At 34.9% G+C, this 16785-nt stretch overlaps 2 protein-coding genes across 11 annotated transcripts in view; both read right to left on the reverse strand.

Annotated features, from left to right (window-relative positions):
- The window catches only part of LOC126815727 (nibrin), a 417793-nt gene that overhangs the window by 358599 nt on the left and 42409 nt on the right, over window positions 1-16785 (reverse strand). The window lies entirely within an intron of this gene.
- The window catches only part of LOC126816285 (uncharacterized), a 29163-nt gene continuing 13871 nt past the window's right edge, over window positions 1494-16785 (reverse strand). Inside the window, exons 3-8 of one of the 9 annotated variants that reach the window (XM_056099973.1) lie at window positions 10579-10700; window positions 6417-7095; window positions 5929-6101; window positions 5005-5598; window positions 3942-4159; window positions 1494-3460 (exon numbers count right to left, since the gene is read on the reverse strand). In XM_056099973.1, coding sequence (XP_055955948.1) covers window positions 5458-5598; window positions 5929-6101; window positions 6417-7095; window positions 10579-10683 — 1098 coding nt within the window. In that variant the 5' untranslated portion in view covers window positions 10684-10700 and the 3' untranslated portion in view covers window positions 1494-3460; window positions 3942-4159; window positions 5005-5457. Of the gene's footprint in view, window positions 3461-3941; window positions 6102-6416; window positions 7096-10578; window positions 10701-11974; window positions 12105-12537; window positions 12662-16785 lie in introns of those variants that run through there. The other 8 variants (XM_050542604.2, XM_050542607.2, XM_050542605.2 and 5 more) reach the window with 8 other exon arrangements.

Here is a 16785-nt window from a genome sequence, read left to right on the forward strand (position 1 = left end):
AATTACCAGGTGATCACGGGATTTCGAGAAAGTATCACAGGGTCGCAGGATCTCGAGACCTTCTACAAAATTTTGCATGACCCCTATACGCTTCCGTATATACGCTTCCGTACAATATTGTCATGTTTAATATATTTTATACGACCAGAACAATATTGTCATGTTTAATATATTTTATACGACTATAACAATAATTGTCATGTTTAATATATTTTTAAGATCATGTCAATATTGTCATGTTTAATATAATATACCACTATAATACTGTTCGCATGTTTAAAAGTTTAATATATTTATAAACTCGGTTGTCATGTTAACTGTATTTATAGACTTCGTCATGGACTAAAATAAATATTGTCATGTTTAATTTTTCATAGACTCCGTTATGGACTGTAATAAATGTTGTCATGTATAACATATAGTTCTACTGTTATAAACAACACCTCGCGTAGGCCCTTGGCGATTTTCAAGCCTGATTCAACCTATTTTTTTGCAGGGTGGGGTTGGACACAGAGTTGAGAAAATTAGATTAGGATGCCTTCAAAAATCCAAATCTCTATCGTGTTCACAAGCTTTTCCGGACACATAATATATCTGGATCAGAAAGTCCTAAAATGAGAAAAAATCAACAGGGTTCATCCTCTTCGATCCCGATGCTTCACAATGTTCTTATGCTTCGCACACGCAATTTGAAACAAATATCTGTTAAAATGCTTCACATTAAATTACAAGAATATAATTTAATAATTTAGTTGAATATATTTTGGTTAAATTTCTTTTTTTATTCAGACGCTTATACAGTTATGTCGGTAAATGGTTTTTTATGTATTCTCTGTAAGGGTCTATAGCCCTAGCGTTAATCCACCACTGGGTGTCCGATGACAGGGCAAAATCTCCCTTAAAGCATACAACATAGTATCCCGTCTTTATGAGCCTGGTTAAACCAATTTCATTTCATCATGTCTCTCCAGCATCGTCTTTGGAAACGCACTACTTTTATAAATGGGCGATTGTAAATCTAGTTTGAGAAGTTTACTTTAATCTCTGAATGTAAAAACATCAAATCACGACAAACAATAAACGGTGTGAATGATGTTCAAATCTCGACATCACTTGTTTTTGTAGGCTCTTTTATAACATGGAAGCCGTGGCGGCTCGGTGAGTAAGGCGCTGACTCGCTAACGGGGACGTTTTGGGTTCACTCCCAGTCTTGGTCGAGAACGTCTGTCGGGGAATTCTAGCATGGCTTCCCCGGCTTGTCAGTGGTGCAAGACGGGGGCTAACAAGCAACAGTGTCTGTCGCTCGGGTGAGATGAAAAACTGAGGTCGCCTGCGTGTACACATTGGTCTGCATGTAAAAGTATCCATAACAGTAGGCCGTAGCGCCGTTGTACGGGCAAAAACGTCCGTCATAGAAGACTGCATGGGTATACCAGTCTTCATTAACCCAGTTGGTGAAGAGACGTAGGACATCAAAACAAAATTCATCACTTTTATAACGTCTTTTATAAAAACTTCAAAAATTATAAAATGGTTAGAAAAATAACATTTTTATAAAACTCTAAATGAATGTGAAATAAATAAAAAATATTACACACCCATCTCAAACAATGTCATGATAAAGTATGTCCTAAATAACCAACTTCTTGAAAGTAAACAAAATATTTACACTATTTCCCCATAAGGCCGTTATCAAAAAATTAATTAAGCAAAACAGAGCATAAAAACTTTGCTCACACTACAAATTAATACAATATTTAGGCAACAATAGGCAGGATTTATAAATGGGATTGAATAGTATTATTAAAGGGACGTTATGTATGATTAGATAAAGAGCTAACAGTTGTCAATATAATAGTTAAAATACATGAATAGATAATGAAAAGGAAATATGTTGAAAATTTCAGTCAAATTACTTCATTCTGAGCCGAGTTATTGTCGTTACAAGAACAGTGTAGCATCAATTGTCATTGCTACATCATCCATTTTTACGTAAAGTTCTTGACCTCAAATCTTTTTAAAATCTGTTGAGTATCAAGGGTTGATTATGGTCTTGGTAAATTCATTAATGTCTAGTTAATAATTGAGATAACGCTTATGGCATAAAGAAAGACCTACAATAGGCAGATTTGACTCATGCATATTAAGACATTTTTAATATAAACAAGTAATAAAAATGAAACAACGATAAAGGCCTACACACACCAAGGTTTTTTGTTGGCCAAGAACATCAGCGACGAATAATCATTTTCTGACAAGTTTGTTTAAAGGAACGGTTGCAGAAATATATTAGTTAAAAAACACTGGTTAATTTGGACTGAAAGTCTCTTGGTAAAGATGAATTATGCAAGAGCTAAAATATGCCTACAGCCTGTTTATCTTTTGACATCAAATGTTATATAAACTATTATTTACATATTTATTCACATGACAAGCCTATAATCAATTCTCCTCACCATCGGATGGCCAAAATTTTAACGAAATAAAACACGGTCGCCATTTAATGATTTAATTTAAAAATGGCAAGTAGAGGAAGTACCGTTGTTTGATATAAACAATCTATGTCACATCTTGTCAAAATTTCAAACTATGGTAACTTTGCTCAGAATAAAGTAATTTGAATGACATTTTCAATATATTCATTTTGCATTATCTATTTTTGAATTAAAACAGCAAGAATGATCAGTTCTTTATCTAAATCTTACATAATGCATCTTTCGTCTGGTTAATTCAGTTTGCAAGTACCTGGGTAACTTTTTATCTTATTGATATGCAACTATCCATAAATTAAACCTGTTTATCTCCCTTTGATTGAAATAAACAAAGTTTTACCCAATTAACTAGGAATGTCTAGTCATATTAGTAACACATGTTAAAGGGGGTTAATCCCGTCAAACTAAAGTATTGAACTGGGTTAATCCAAAGTGTTATATCAATTAAGGATGAAACTCTTTTTCCATCGAATCTTTGTCTACTAAATTTATTTTCGTTTCAGACTTTCAAAAAAGAAATTAACAAATCAAATTAATTTTAAACGCCATGTTTTACCCAAATCAAATAGGCCATACACTTTAAAATTAAACACACAGATATATGTGAACATATAAAATATGAATATTATGTATAATAAATTATAATAACCTTACATCACAGTATAAATATAATATGTAATTATATCTTCAGCTGTCTGGCGCACCGGGGCTTTAAGAATTACTCAAATTTGTAAATTGTTTTGGTTTCAAATGATTAAAATATGATCAATAATATGAAGGCTGTTTATACGAGACTATCATAAGATTTCATATTCAACTTTTTTAAAACCTCATGAGTATTTTTAGTGTGTAATTTTTCATATTTCATAACCTGTTTATCTACAATAATTTCTGGGTAGCAGTTTGTCCAGCCTTGAGGGCATTGTCTATAATGGTGTATTGCAGCTACTTCGGGTTTCACGTATATACTGAAATTAAATTAAGACAATTATATTACTTTATTCAAGTGAGGTGACAGAGCGGTTTAACGTGTGCGCATTAGATCATAAGGTCTGTCATTGAGTTAAGTGGCATGGTTTCGAGCCCACACTTGTACGTAAGGAGTAGGGTCGCCTGTCCAAACTCGCGGGATTTTCTCCGGGACCTCCAGTTTCATGCCAGTGCTAAAGACCCATACGCGCAAGCGAATTATTGAAATAACATTAAACCGTATGTTTGTCCCGAAATGGCCTAATTTGTGAAGAATGGTGTTAAATCTCATTTCTCTCTCTTTGGTTTAATTTCATAAATTTACTCTACATGAATATCTGTACTTTATTAAAAATAGTCCCGAAATGACCTAGTTTGTGTCGAGTGGACCTTAAACCCCATTTCTCTCTCTCTTTATTAAAAATATCACCATTTCTGGGAAAGCTTTTGGAAAATTATACAATAAAGGAGGGTACTTACTAAGTAAAAGAACTAACTGGTGTAAAAGAATGAAAAATAGCGGTAACAACTCTGGACGGGAGATAAATGTATTTCTCACATTCCCATCTCGGTTTGGCAGATCTTAAATGTTGTTGAAAGAATATATCCGTATCATTTCTGTATCTACCCCAATTCTCTAAATGGAACTGAACATAGAAGTAAAATCCCGCAGCTGTAGGATTTTCACTAGTTAAATTCTGAAATGAGAATGAGAAAGTCACGTGACAACAGCTTAATTATTGTCAACACAAAACTTGAAGACGATTTCATAAAGTTTGCAGGGTATTCTTATACTGCTGTACTATGGAAAGGGAACGTCATGTCAAAAATCCATGATCGCTAATCTATTCGCAAATACTCAAGGAATAAGTATAACAAGTTGTGCTACAATAACAGCAACAAGGTGAGTAGCCATGGGTATCAGATAAATACAACAATGATTGTAGATATGAGCAACTAGATTGCGAGTATACAATAGCCTTAATTATTCAAATTCTCTAGAATATTTGCTAAGCATTGATATGAGTCAAAAATAAGTTGCCAGGCGACGAAACATAAGCACACAGCAGCTAAGTCGTCCGGGTGTCAACAAGGGTTGTCGCAGTCGCATATTTTTTTTTTTTTTTTTTTTTTTGTCAGAAATGAAAACATTTACAACACGATCAAACCCGATTACAAGTAACAACCCATTTGGCTTCTAGTTCTGCCCTATTCTAATATTCAGCATAGAAAACATTTAATATCAATTTTCATAATCATTGGAAATCATTGAAAATTGACAGGCTTCTTCACTTCATGGCCTTAAACACTGTGTATAAAGAGCGTCCACAAGATATTTCAAAGTGACCAAGGGCCATAACCCTAGCACTAATAATGAAAGAGAGGGCCAATTTGTTGAATACGCACAGAATGCAGCCCTTTAGAATTTGATTGTATCCTTAAGGATATGGAACCATTTTTATATTGATGACCCAAGAATAACCAACAATTTCGAGGGATGGCATTCAAAATTAAACAAAGTATCCGTAAAGCACATACTTACAGTTTTATGGAAGTACTAAAATCAGAACAGAATTACACAGGACAGATTTTACCACTTGGAAATGGTGGTTTGTCAATACCAAAGAAAAGAAAATATATTCAGTGAGATAGAAAAATATAGGAAGAAGAAAGAAGATTATTAGCTGGTGACAAGAACTTATTAGAATATGCACATGCCATTTCCTATCTAGTCGGATTTTAGATATTTTTGTTGATTTTTATAAAGTTGAATATGTAGATTTTGCCAATAAAATAATTGTTAATAAGATATAGACTAGAACCCAATTGTTCCCTCCTAAGATATCTGAGAACAATACCTGCTGGCAAAGTGGGAACAAACCCATGAGTCATCACCATCACTTAAGGTTACAATTTCATATCTTTAAGTTATATTTTTAAAATGTATTAAAATAAAGCCCTAAAATAGATGGTATCTATAAACAGTCCTACCTTGTTAAAGAATAATCCTATAATTCACTATTGCCAGTTGAGAAATTGGCAAAATATCATTTTCAACTTCAAATTCAAACGTTTGAAGATAGCTATTCCATGGTGGGGAATATAACATATGATCGTATAATAGGGAGTTGACAACCTATTGAGCAAAAGACACAGAAATAATTATGTTTTGACTTTCTTAGAAAATATGAAATTGTAACTTTAATTAGATTCAAAGTAGGCATGTCCTAAAGCATCGGCAAATCAAACTGCCTATAGCAGAAAATGCTCATCATCGAACTCCAACCAGACAATCACCTGATGAACATCTACATTAACTTTGAACGTAGTATGCAAATCAGAAATGTCAGGTTATTGTGGTCAAAAAGTTGTGACAGGCACACGAACCCATTTTAACAGTCAACCATGCACCTTTTTAAGAGACAAGGGATAATAATGTAGATTTATGCGAAATATGATACTTTACTTTTAGCAGTTGTTTTAAAGTTAAGAAATGTTTTGGTATAGTAATTTCATCAAAGTCAGCAGCCATCAAATACTGGTAACCTCCCAATCTCTGGTGACAGTCTAGTATAGTCAAAGCTTCATCGTGGGAAACCTGGGGGTAAACCCGGTTAACAAAACCTCGTTGTACCGATCCTAGTTTTAAAAATACATACAATTAGTAAAACATAGAAATATTGGACATTGTCTTATTGGACAAATAGGGCCACCGCGGTGGCTCAATGTGTAATGCACTGGCTCTCTAAACAGGCATAAAAAGTTCTCGGGGTTTTTAGGCGTGATGTCTCCTTGTCAGTGGCTCAGAGCGAGTGGCATGGCAAGAAAGGTAGCATTAAAATCAAATCTCCACTAGGCAAACATTAAATGTGGGAACCGGAGACAAAGGTCTACAATACCTAGTAGACAAACCAATCAAATAATATGAACATAAAAAAACTAACAGATATTTACCTGGCATTTTTCCAGGTAAGGAATAGGGTTGTACTTCTAATAAACCTTCATCCACATAATGTCTAAATACTGTTTTAATATCGTCACCACAAGCTAAATCGAATACTAGTATTTTATCTACACCTAACATCTTCTGCATCTCAAACCACTCAATTAATCTAGATGGCTTTAATAGATGTCCATAAGCTACTTTCGCACAGATAGCTAGACCTTGCTTCACTTGCTTTTGATGTTTAATAGGTAAATAATCCACTGCATTATCACTACAGGCGGCTGCGGTTAGACTTATATTTACATATTTAACTCCCTCGCCAGTTTGTTGAACGTTACACACGTATTGAGTGGCATCATAGTCGGCTTGATAAAATAGCTGTGTAATTGCAGGAAGAAACTGACGATGGGCATGTTTATGATAAAATTCAGCAGGAGTTGTTAGCATAGATCCATCGGATCGTGAAACACAACATACAAATTTACCATATCCTCTCGTACCATCCAATCCTGATAAAACGATGTTTAACTGATTAGGAGATTCTGTGTCAGGACCTGCTATAGCTGATAGAAAGTAACTATCTTCTCCACGAACCTTAATGAAATATTTATGTTCCGTTCTCGGGTTTTCATTTGTTTTCGAATTCCAATTCCATTCCGTTGTAATGTTAGCAAAGTATGGTTGTTTCTGAAATCAAACGCCAGTTTTAAATGTTAACAACCTGCTTCTAATCAAGAAGACATCATAAATTGAACACGCTCTAACATGGCGGTCAACTGAGCAATGGTTGATTCGCTACAACACAGCATAATTCAACAAAAATCATTTTCCAGTAACATATTCATGCTAAAGGAGACACATTTTATCTTTTTATGTATTTAACTACCGTAAACATAAAAGTACTTGTAATTTATCGACTTTAATCCATATTATACTGTTTACGAAGGCGCATCCGGCTAAAGGAGGGGATCACGGTGGTTAAAGTGGGTAAGACGCTGGCTCGCTAGCCGGGAGGTCGGGTGTTCGATCCCTGCATTGGCCGAGAAAGTTCATCCAGATATTTAACTTGCATACGCTTTTAAAAATCAGATTTTTTGTGCAGACGGGTAAAGTGAAAAATTAAAATTTAAATTATATAGTGATTTGGAAGATAAAACCTTTTTGCCTTCTAGCCGGCAAAATAAATGCCTGAAATTCCATTATTTTTTTGTCTGAAGCCATTCCGGATTGGGTCATCAATCATTAATTGTATCATCAATTTTTCGAAAATAGAAATTTCTTTAAATTGACTAATATATAAAACATTTAAAATCAGTGTAACTTAAAATCAGTGTAATTTAAAGGAGATAAATGGCTAATATTTGGCACCTAGAAATTGACACAAATGGGTCGTAACGCATATAATAATGTAATATGAATGTATATAAATTGATTTACATTCAATCGTTTCCCTTTTTTACTCTAATTTCAAGTCAGTTATGTTCGGCGAAATAATCCAAAGGTCTCAATCGAATGGCAGTCACTAGCATCTGGTTATTCCAGTCTATGCGGCTGTACGGGCAACATTTACCTCACAGCCCATTACATTACGTATGCCTGTATTCATTAGCCAAGTCATTGTAGTAACTTAGGACTTGGGCACTAAATCAAATATTTTGTTAATATTTATTATGTATCTTTTATTTTTTCTGTTTTAATATAAGCAAATACATTATAATATATTTAGTGACTACTTAAAACTGTGTGTTTTTCAGCTTGTTTTAAAAATAATTCAGAAAGACAGGAATTTCTACCAATTTTGATAACGACCCATATACAGTATCCAAATACCGCCAATAACTGTCGATAGGGTTCACCCTCTACTATAAAACAATTCAAATGATAACAAGATGACTAGTCATCACCATCCCGCGCCCTTGCACTTGTTTGGAAGGCATACTTCTTGGAATATCAATAGGACTAGTCAGAAGATCCAGGGTCGCTACTCCGTGTAAGGTTTGCACAACAACCTTTGTCTACTTAAATCAGCTGCTGTATGTTAAACATTAAGCTTATAATAAAATAAAACCAAGTACGAACAATCCAAACCATTAGACAAAATTCGAAGTCCTAAAAAAACGGTATAGGCAAAATAGTGTAATAAAGCAAAATAGTGTAATCAGCAAATGGACTGTTCACCGTGTACAAAATACACGACAAACAGTGGTAACAGGTGTCCGGAAGAGTAAGCTTACCCTGCCAGGCGCCACACCCGCCATAGCTGCATCCAAACTATTAGGCGAAATCTCGGTATAAATCAGAAATTAAAATACTATACTAGGTTGATGTTTGTACAAAGTTTCAAAAAGATTTCTTGAACAGATAATGAAATATGGTCTGGAAACGAAATCGGGACGGAAGGACGGACATCAGAAAATAAAATAATAGATTGATGGATTTAAAAGTGTTATAAAGGTATCTTGAGCAGTTTCTTATGTGCTCTAGAATAATAATAATATACCAAAAAAAGTCAAATGTGTTGTGGTAAGAACTCAAAACTCATTCGAAGGAAACACAAAATGAATAAATTCGAGGAATTTCTAGTTAGCAAAGGGCACAACTACTACCACAGGTTGACTTTTGTACAAAGTTTCATGAAGATATCTTGAACAGTTTATGAGATATGCTCTTGAATAAAAATGTGTACCAAAAAGTCAACTTTGTTTCCATGGAGACACACAAACTAAATCCATGAAATTCCTAAATAGCAAAAGGCACAACTACTGTTTATGAGATAAGCCCCGAAAACGAAATCGGGACGGACGGGCGGACCCTATTTCAATATCCCTCCCAAATTCGTTCGGCGCGGGATAATAATCAAGAGTAGGCGTCAACTGCTGAAGTCAAGATTATTTAAAATCAGAAGCCCTCTTAATGATATCAGTTATATCAAGATTGTTTTGCACAGAAACAGCATTACGTCTATTGGTGTAAGAAGGAAATACAAACCTGGACTATATAATAAATAAAGAGTTCACATAGCGAAATTGTTTTTATACTTTTGTATTTGTAATGTCAGTTTCGCTATTTTGAAAACCACCACAAGATTAGAGGTAATTTAAAAGAGCTAAATCGCTAACACAACATTTTCCTTAATATTCGAATTTAAAAACACGAATTAGAATTAAGCATTCGTCCATTTCAGTCAGTACTGATGTTGTTACATGGGATCCTAATATCCAATATGGTTTTTGACTCCATGTGTAATGAACAAAGACAATGCGAAAGTAATTAGCAATGGCTGATTCACAAACGACTATGCAGACTTGAACGACTGCCGTTCAATTTGGACTCTGAATGTATTTCGCCGAAAATAATTAGAAATTTTACTATATCTTTTTTTTTTAAATTTAATATAAATCACTTTATATACATGTATATCCATATTACATTAACATCTGCATAAGATTCATTTTGGTCCATCTTAAGGTTCCAACGAATACAGCCATACACCTTTAAAGACTACATATGTAACATACAATTTATATATTTTTCCCTTTGATAAATTTAAAACTGAACATACTAGTGTAACAGGAGGAACATGAAATCAAATTTCATTGACCAATTTTACCAGATGTAAATGTTTTATTTATTTCATACCCCTCTACCTTTTTTATACTTGTCAATATATAAATTTTAATATGATACATACATGTATACTTTTTACTTGCAAACTATCAGGGGATTTTAAACCCCTTTATTTATTATTATCTGGTAATTATATAAGATTAATAAAAGGGTATATATTATCATTTTAGCTCCAGATTACATAACTATCTATTGACATACACTTGATCTAGTTAAAGTTGCGTCTATGCATTTGTAAGGCGGAATAAGAAATGTATTATATACTTAAACACCGTTCGTTGTATTTTTAACTGATATTAGTTATAATCTAATGTCAAGGTATTCTATTTTTCTACTAGTAAGTATGTCTAGAATTGTATTGCTGATGTATAATTATATACATATTATAACACAAGAAGAGGCAAATTTGTATCATAATATATAAGTAAAGGTGTTTGACCTTTTTGTGAAAACATTAATGCGTATTCATCCGTGAACACAGATGTACTTGTACTTAATCTTCATATCAAGTGAACTCGTTCAAAAGCATTTATAAATACATACCCATATTGTGACGAACTGAGCCGTAACAAAGAAAACTAAGTTTAAAATTCCCAATAGAACCAACACCTTTTTATACCGCCGTCGATACCTTGGAAATTTTGTCATGTTTGTTTTCTGCTCATCTGTAATGGAAAAATGATATCTATTTATGATGACATTACTTAAGGTTCTAGCTAATGGCTTTCGTTAAAATCCAAAATTCCAACTTGTAATTCTAGTATCGATAACCCCAGTCCTACTAATCACTAACAAGAACTGGCAAAAGCGGAGGGGGGGGGGTGAATAAATTTCGAAATATTGCAAAAAGTGACCAGCAAGGGAAAATATATATAATACAATATAAATAATTAAAAATATGAAATCTGTAAGTTCTTTACTTAAAGTTTCATGTGGTACTCCACACTCATCAGAAGAAAAATACAAATGAAGTTTGATTACACGAGGCATGGTAACGGTTGACTGGCGTGACAACGGTAGACTGGCGTGACGTCAACAGTATACAACAAAACATAAATTATTTAGGAAAGATATTACCGAATTATAAAGACACCATATCCAAAATTTAAAAGATTTCATCAAAAAGTAACAAAATTATGGATAAGTGAAATTGACCATAAAAAAGCTCATGTCGATCCTTGGCAAAAATTTCAATTATGCATAATTGTTTTAGTTTTGTATTAAATCATTTAAATTTTGGATACAACGTCTTGACTATGCTACGTGGTCCCATGGGTTTTTAACTCCTGATTTTCACCCCATGTGCCCACGTTCATTGTGAAGTAAAGTTTGGTCTCCATGGGGTGATGTTGAATATCTTGTGTCTAAAATATTCAGCCTACAATCAAGCCAAACATCACATTATCAGAGCCATTTATGTCGCCAGCAAATTCATGGGTCAAGAGTAAGTTTTCATTGCATCTCAGTATGTGAATATGGCCGAATCATTATCGATATATTTGAAGATAATTCATATCGTGAGGCACGCTATTAACCACCAGATAAATAGGTACGTGTTCAAAATCAAACCTGACCTACATCATAATTCTATGTCAATAATTTGATTGTGCGTATGATTCTTTACCTGAGGAATGAAACCGAAGGTCCCGGAGAGAGTCCATGGGGTTAGGCCACTCGACACACACCCCACTCCCCGCTTCCCACCAATTCAACTTTCACATTAATGTACTGATGATATCAACTTTAGAAATTCAACTTTAACAATATCTACTGATATTCCTTTTAGAAATTTAACTTTCACAATAATCTACTGATATTCATTTTAGAAATTTCAACTTTCACAATAATGTAATCTCCAGATCCTTAAAATGATAATCAGCTACTTTAGTATCAAATAAGTAATAAACCCTAAATTAGAAGATAAATATATACAACATACACTATATGCCACTCAATATTCCTCGAGACATTCCTGGAGCATTTTATCAACAATAGTTCAAGACGTTTTCATACTGTCAGTCGACCAGCACACCCCTTCGATACAATTCAATGGAAAATTATACGAAACGCTGTTTTCTATTTCCCGAGCACCCGGTTTAATGTGTATACCACGAACATTCATTGAAAGCTATTGTAAATAAAAACGGACATTTTGTTTTTCTGCTAGTGATGAAAATAATAACCTATATTTTATAAAGATGTATAATTTGATCATGCGTAAAGGGATAGTAGCCACATAATGACATCGCTACAATGGGTTTGGTTTTGCTACAGTAAGACATTAAACCCCCAGTCGGCAAACCTCAGCAGATTCCCGTACCCTACATCTAGCGTTTGATTCGTAGAATCCGCCAAGGTTTGCCGAATGATGTGTGCACTACCAGAAATTGTCAAACCTCGACATTATAACGATGTGCAAGAGTAATTCAAGTTTATATTCTCATTTATCGCGCAAATTGAACATGTAGGACTAAACATTCTAAAATAAACGTCTAACAGTACCTGTGGCATATAATATATATATATATACTTACAGGTAGGTTTATCCATGTAGACCTACCTGTAATTAAATAATTAGCTCACAAGAGACAATCTGGTGACTAGATAGATGCAGCTAAGAAGTCACGTGACCTGAAATGGGCGTTTACATTACGTGACGTTCTCGATGAACCGTTAAGTTTCATTTGCCTTCGTGTTTATTGTTTATTTCTTCATCTTGGGTGTAATTTGACTTCATTTATTTAACTACTGTATACTATTACATATGCCGGTATATCAGATTCAAAATTCTAACATGCTATCGTCTGATTTCTAACTTCTATTCATGTAATTTCTAACATCTATTCATGTAATTTTAACTTCTATTCTGTTATATTCTAGTATAGTAAGAGTCGTGTGAGAACTGATCAATACGGCTAAAGGGAGATAACACCATTTTACTTTAGTAGGTTAACTTCAAAAATACGAAACTTGTATTTTAATTGAGAACTAGCGTTGTCTGGTGACTGGGCCGCCATGTGCTTGGCACTGTTGTAAAATGTCTGTTGAATAAAATGTAATAGAAGATGATTAAAAGTTGTTTGTTGGACAAGATAAGACATTGAACAAGAAGATAAAACCCTACCCCCCAACATGGTGGAGATGTCAAAATGCCAATTTGTAAGTAGAAGTAGGCCTAATGGACCCAGAGGAAACTTTGATTTATTTTCACGAAGATGAGCAGCCATTTCCAACCATGTTTCCTCAGCATGGCCGACCACCCGCCACATCAACGCCGGGTCCAGCATCTTTTCCACAACAACAACCTGCACCACCGTCTGTAACGACAGTCCCTTTTCAACATCAACAATCTGAACCTCCAACTACAGGTATGTCGGCGGGTTCGTTGAAGAAAATTATCAAAGACTTTAGTGGCTATGTGCATGATGATTCTAGAAGATTTTTGTCAGAGCTATTATCTTATTTCTTACTGTCGAATATCCAGACTGACAGTCCGAGAGCCGTTGCAGCTTTTCATCTTCATTTGGATGGCCCTGCGAAAATCTGGTACGACGCTTTGCCAGTCACACATAAAACCAGTTTTGCGACAATCAGACAGCATTTTGAAAAGGAGTACTGCAACAACCAGCCATCAGTTCTTGCAGAAGAGGCAGTTTATGATAATTTGATGCTTTATCCAGGCCAGATGCTTGAAGAGTACCATTCATTGATCTTACAGAAAGGCACCAGACTGAATAAGCCTGAGAGGGAAATGACTTTAAAATTTATTAAGGCCCTTCCATCACAGCTAGCATTTTTTGTCCGAACACAGGCCGGTCAAGACTGCACATTCCGAGGTGCACTTCACTCTGCTAAAATTGGTGAAGCGCATGGTTATAGAGCTCCAACTACACCCAGTGTCATGGCTGCAGCAGCACAGATGGATTCGAGTAACACTGCATCACACCCACCTACCTATGGTGGAGGCAACAACTCTGCACGTAGACCCAACCGCCCACAATCCCGTCGTTGTTATAAATGTTCAGCCTGTGACCACTTCCAGTCTAGATGTAACTGGAATGGTGTTGATGTGCCTGACCCAAATGTTAAATGCCAGTTATGCTACTATTATGGCCACGTAGCCAAGAACTGTTTAACTCTTCCTAGTCGAAAAAAATCATTGCTCAAGTGTCAACTATGCGGTGAAAGTCATTCTGCAAATAAGTGTCCTCAATTAAACTAAAGGCGCCTTAACCTAATGCGCCACCCTCAGGCGGTACAGACGATAAAAAGTGCGCAGCAGCGTGTGAAGATGCTATGTTGTTTGATAAAAACTTTATGTTCTTACAAGTTGTCATTGGCTTACTTACAATTTCTGCATTTTTAGACTCTGGAAGCTCCATTAATGTTATGTCAAAAGATTTTTATTTGAGTTTACCTCAGTGGGTTATCCTTAAATTTTCACCTAGTAATGAAACTGTTTTATTAGCCAATGATCAGCCTATTTCAATTTATGGGACTGCTACTGTTAATATATCTGTTAAAGGTTCAACAATTGACACTATATCTGTTTATATTTTTGAACATGCTACACACCCTTTAATATTAGGCACAGGGTATATGAGACACAATGATATCACTATTGATTTTAGAGCAGCTAGTCAGTTCACTGGTGTTAAGTCAAAGGTTAAAGTTAAGAGTAATGTTACTTGTTTTATTCAGCCTAATTCTGAGTGTGTTATACAGGGTAAATTATGTAAAGGTATACAGATTGGAATGCAAGGTGTCTGCACGGGTCATAGCGAATTGTTAGCTAAAGGTGTATTTGTTGCCAGATCCGTTGTACCTATAAAAATACTTAACCCTGGCAATGAGGTCGTTCACATCACTAAGGGTACAATTCTTGCAAACTTTAAACTTGTCGATAATTCATTCGATATTTTCTCATGTTCGAATATCCAGCAGCAGACAGATTGTAAGTCAATCAGTACACCTCATACCCAAATATCTGATAAAATACTTGATAACAATAAGTTAAATAAGTTGAATTTTAACAATAATCATGATTTGTCTCAGCAAGAAAGTGAACAACTTTTGTCATGTTTGTCTGACTTTCGAGACATCTTTGTGACAGATGAAAATCCTGGACTTGGTCTTACTAATCTTGTTCAGCATAAAATTCAGTTAAAGTCAGATTTTGTGTCTAAACATCAACGCCCCTATAGGTTACCTCCAGATAAAAAAGAGGTATTAAGACATCAATTAGATAAATTATTAGAGCAAGGTATTATTGTTCCTGTATCTGAAACTGAGGAAGTACCGATTACTAGTCCTATTGTGCTAGTTGCTAAGCGTAACAAACCCAAAGTCGACCCAAATAATGTTACAAAAGCGGCAAGCTTATCCTCATATCGATTTGGTTGTGATTTTCGTTATTTGAATAGTCAAACTAAAGATTTTAGATATACAATTCCTGATTTACGCCCAATTATATCACATCACTCGATTTATCTTCTGGATTTTTCCAGTTGCCGATTTCGGAAGAGTCTACTAAGTACACAGCCTTTAATACTTGTTACGGTACTTTTAAATTTCTTAGACTTCCAATGGGTCTAAGAACAGCGCCTAATTCATTTCAACTTTTGATGGACAAAGTCCTAACTGGTCTTACTTTTATGTCAGTATTGTGTTATTTGGATGATATTTGTATTATTTCTAGTTCTTTTAATCAACATTTAAAAGATATTAAGGAGGTATTAGATAGATTGAGACAGGCAGGTTTAAAACTTGGCCCCTCCAAATGTAAATTTGCACAAAGTAGTTGTGTATTTCTCGGACATGAAATATCAAAAGATGGAATCAGACCACCTAGCGATCGGCTGGATATCCTTATGCACTATAGTGTTCCTAAGAATAGGAAGTCTTTACAGCGAGCCTTAGGCTTATTTAACTGGTTTCGTAAGTTTATAAAAAACTATAGTGCTATCACATCACCACTATATCGTCTTCTTAAAAAGGATGTTCCCTATATTTGGACTCAAGAATGTGATTCCGCTTTCAGTGACTTGAAACAATCTCTTAAAAATTCTGATGCGTTGGCATTTCCTAGATTTGACTTAGAATTCAAACTTTCTGTGGATACCAGTAGTAAAGGTATAGGATATATGCTTCTACAGAAACATGCAGATGGATGTGAACGTGTTGTACGTTTTGGATCTAAAGGATTGACCAAATGGCAACGGTCATACGGGCCCACCAAATTAGAGTTACTTGGTGTAGTGACTAGTGTTTTAGATTGTAGTGACTATTTAAGATCCAGACATTTTGTTATCGAAACAGACCATCAAGCTTTAAAGTCCTTGCACCAGAAACAATTCAGAGGAGCTATATATGAACGATGGTTAACCATTTTACAGTCGTTTGATTATGATGTTGTACATAAACCAGGGACCCAGATGTGTGTTCCAGGTGCGCTTTCCAGAATGGATAAATTTCATGAAGAATTATCCTCCAGTCCAAATGAGGACGACCCATTCTTTGACTATGTAACCGAGAAACCCACCCAGGCCAGATTTGTCTCTAATGATGGAAAAGTTGAAAATGTTTTCCCTGCTGTTAATTGTATATATCCCGATGAATATGATGCTGATTCCGAAGAGTATTCTGCCGTCCGCCTTAAGAAATCTAAACTTGTGAAACGCCGAAAGAGATCCGACAGGGATTCGTCATCGCTTCCACATTGTGATCACTTGGGAAATTTCGCTAAAAACT

This window comes from Patella vulgata, chromosome 3, assembly GCF_932274485.2.
Source record: "Patella vulgata chromosome 3, xgPatVulg1.2, whole genome shotgun sequence".
NCBI classification, from domain to species: domain Eukaryota; kingdom Metazoa; phylum Mollusca; class Gastropoda; family Patellidae; genus Patella; species Patella vulgata.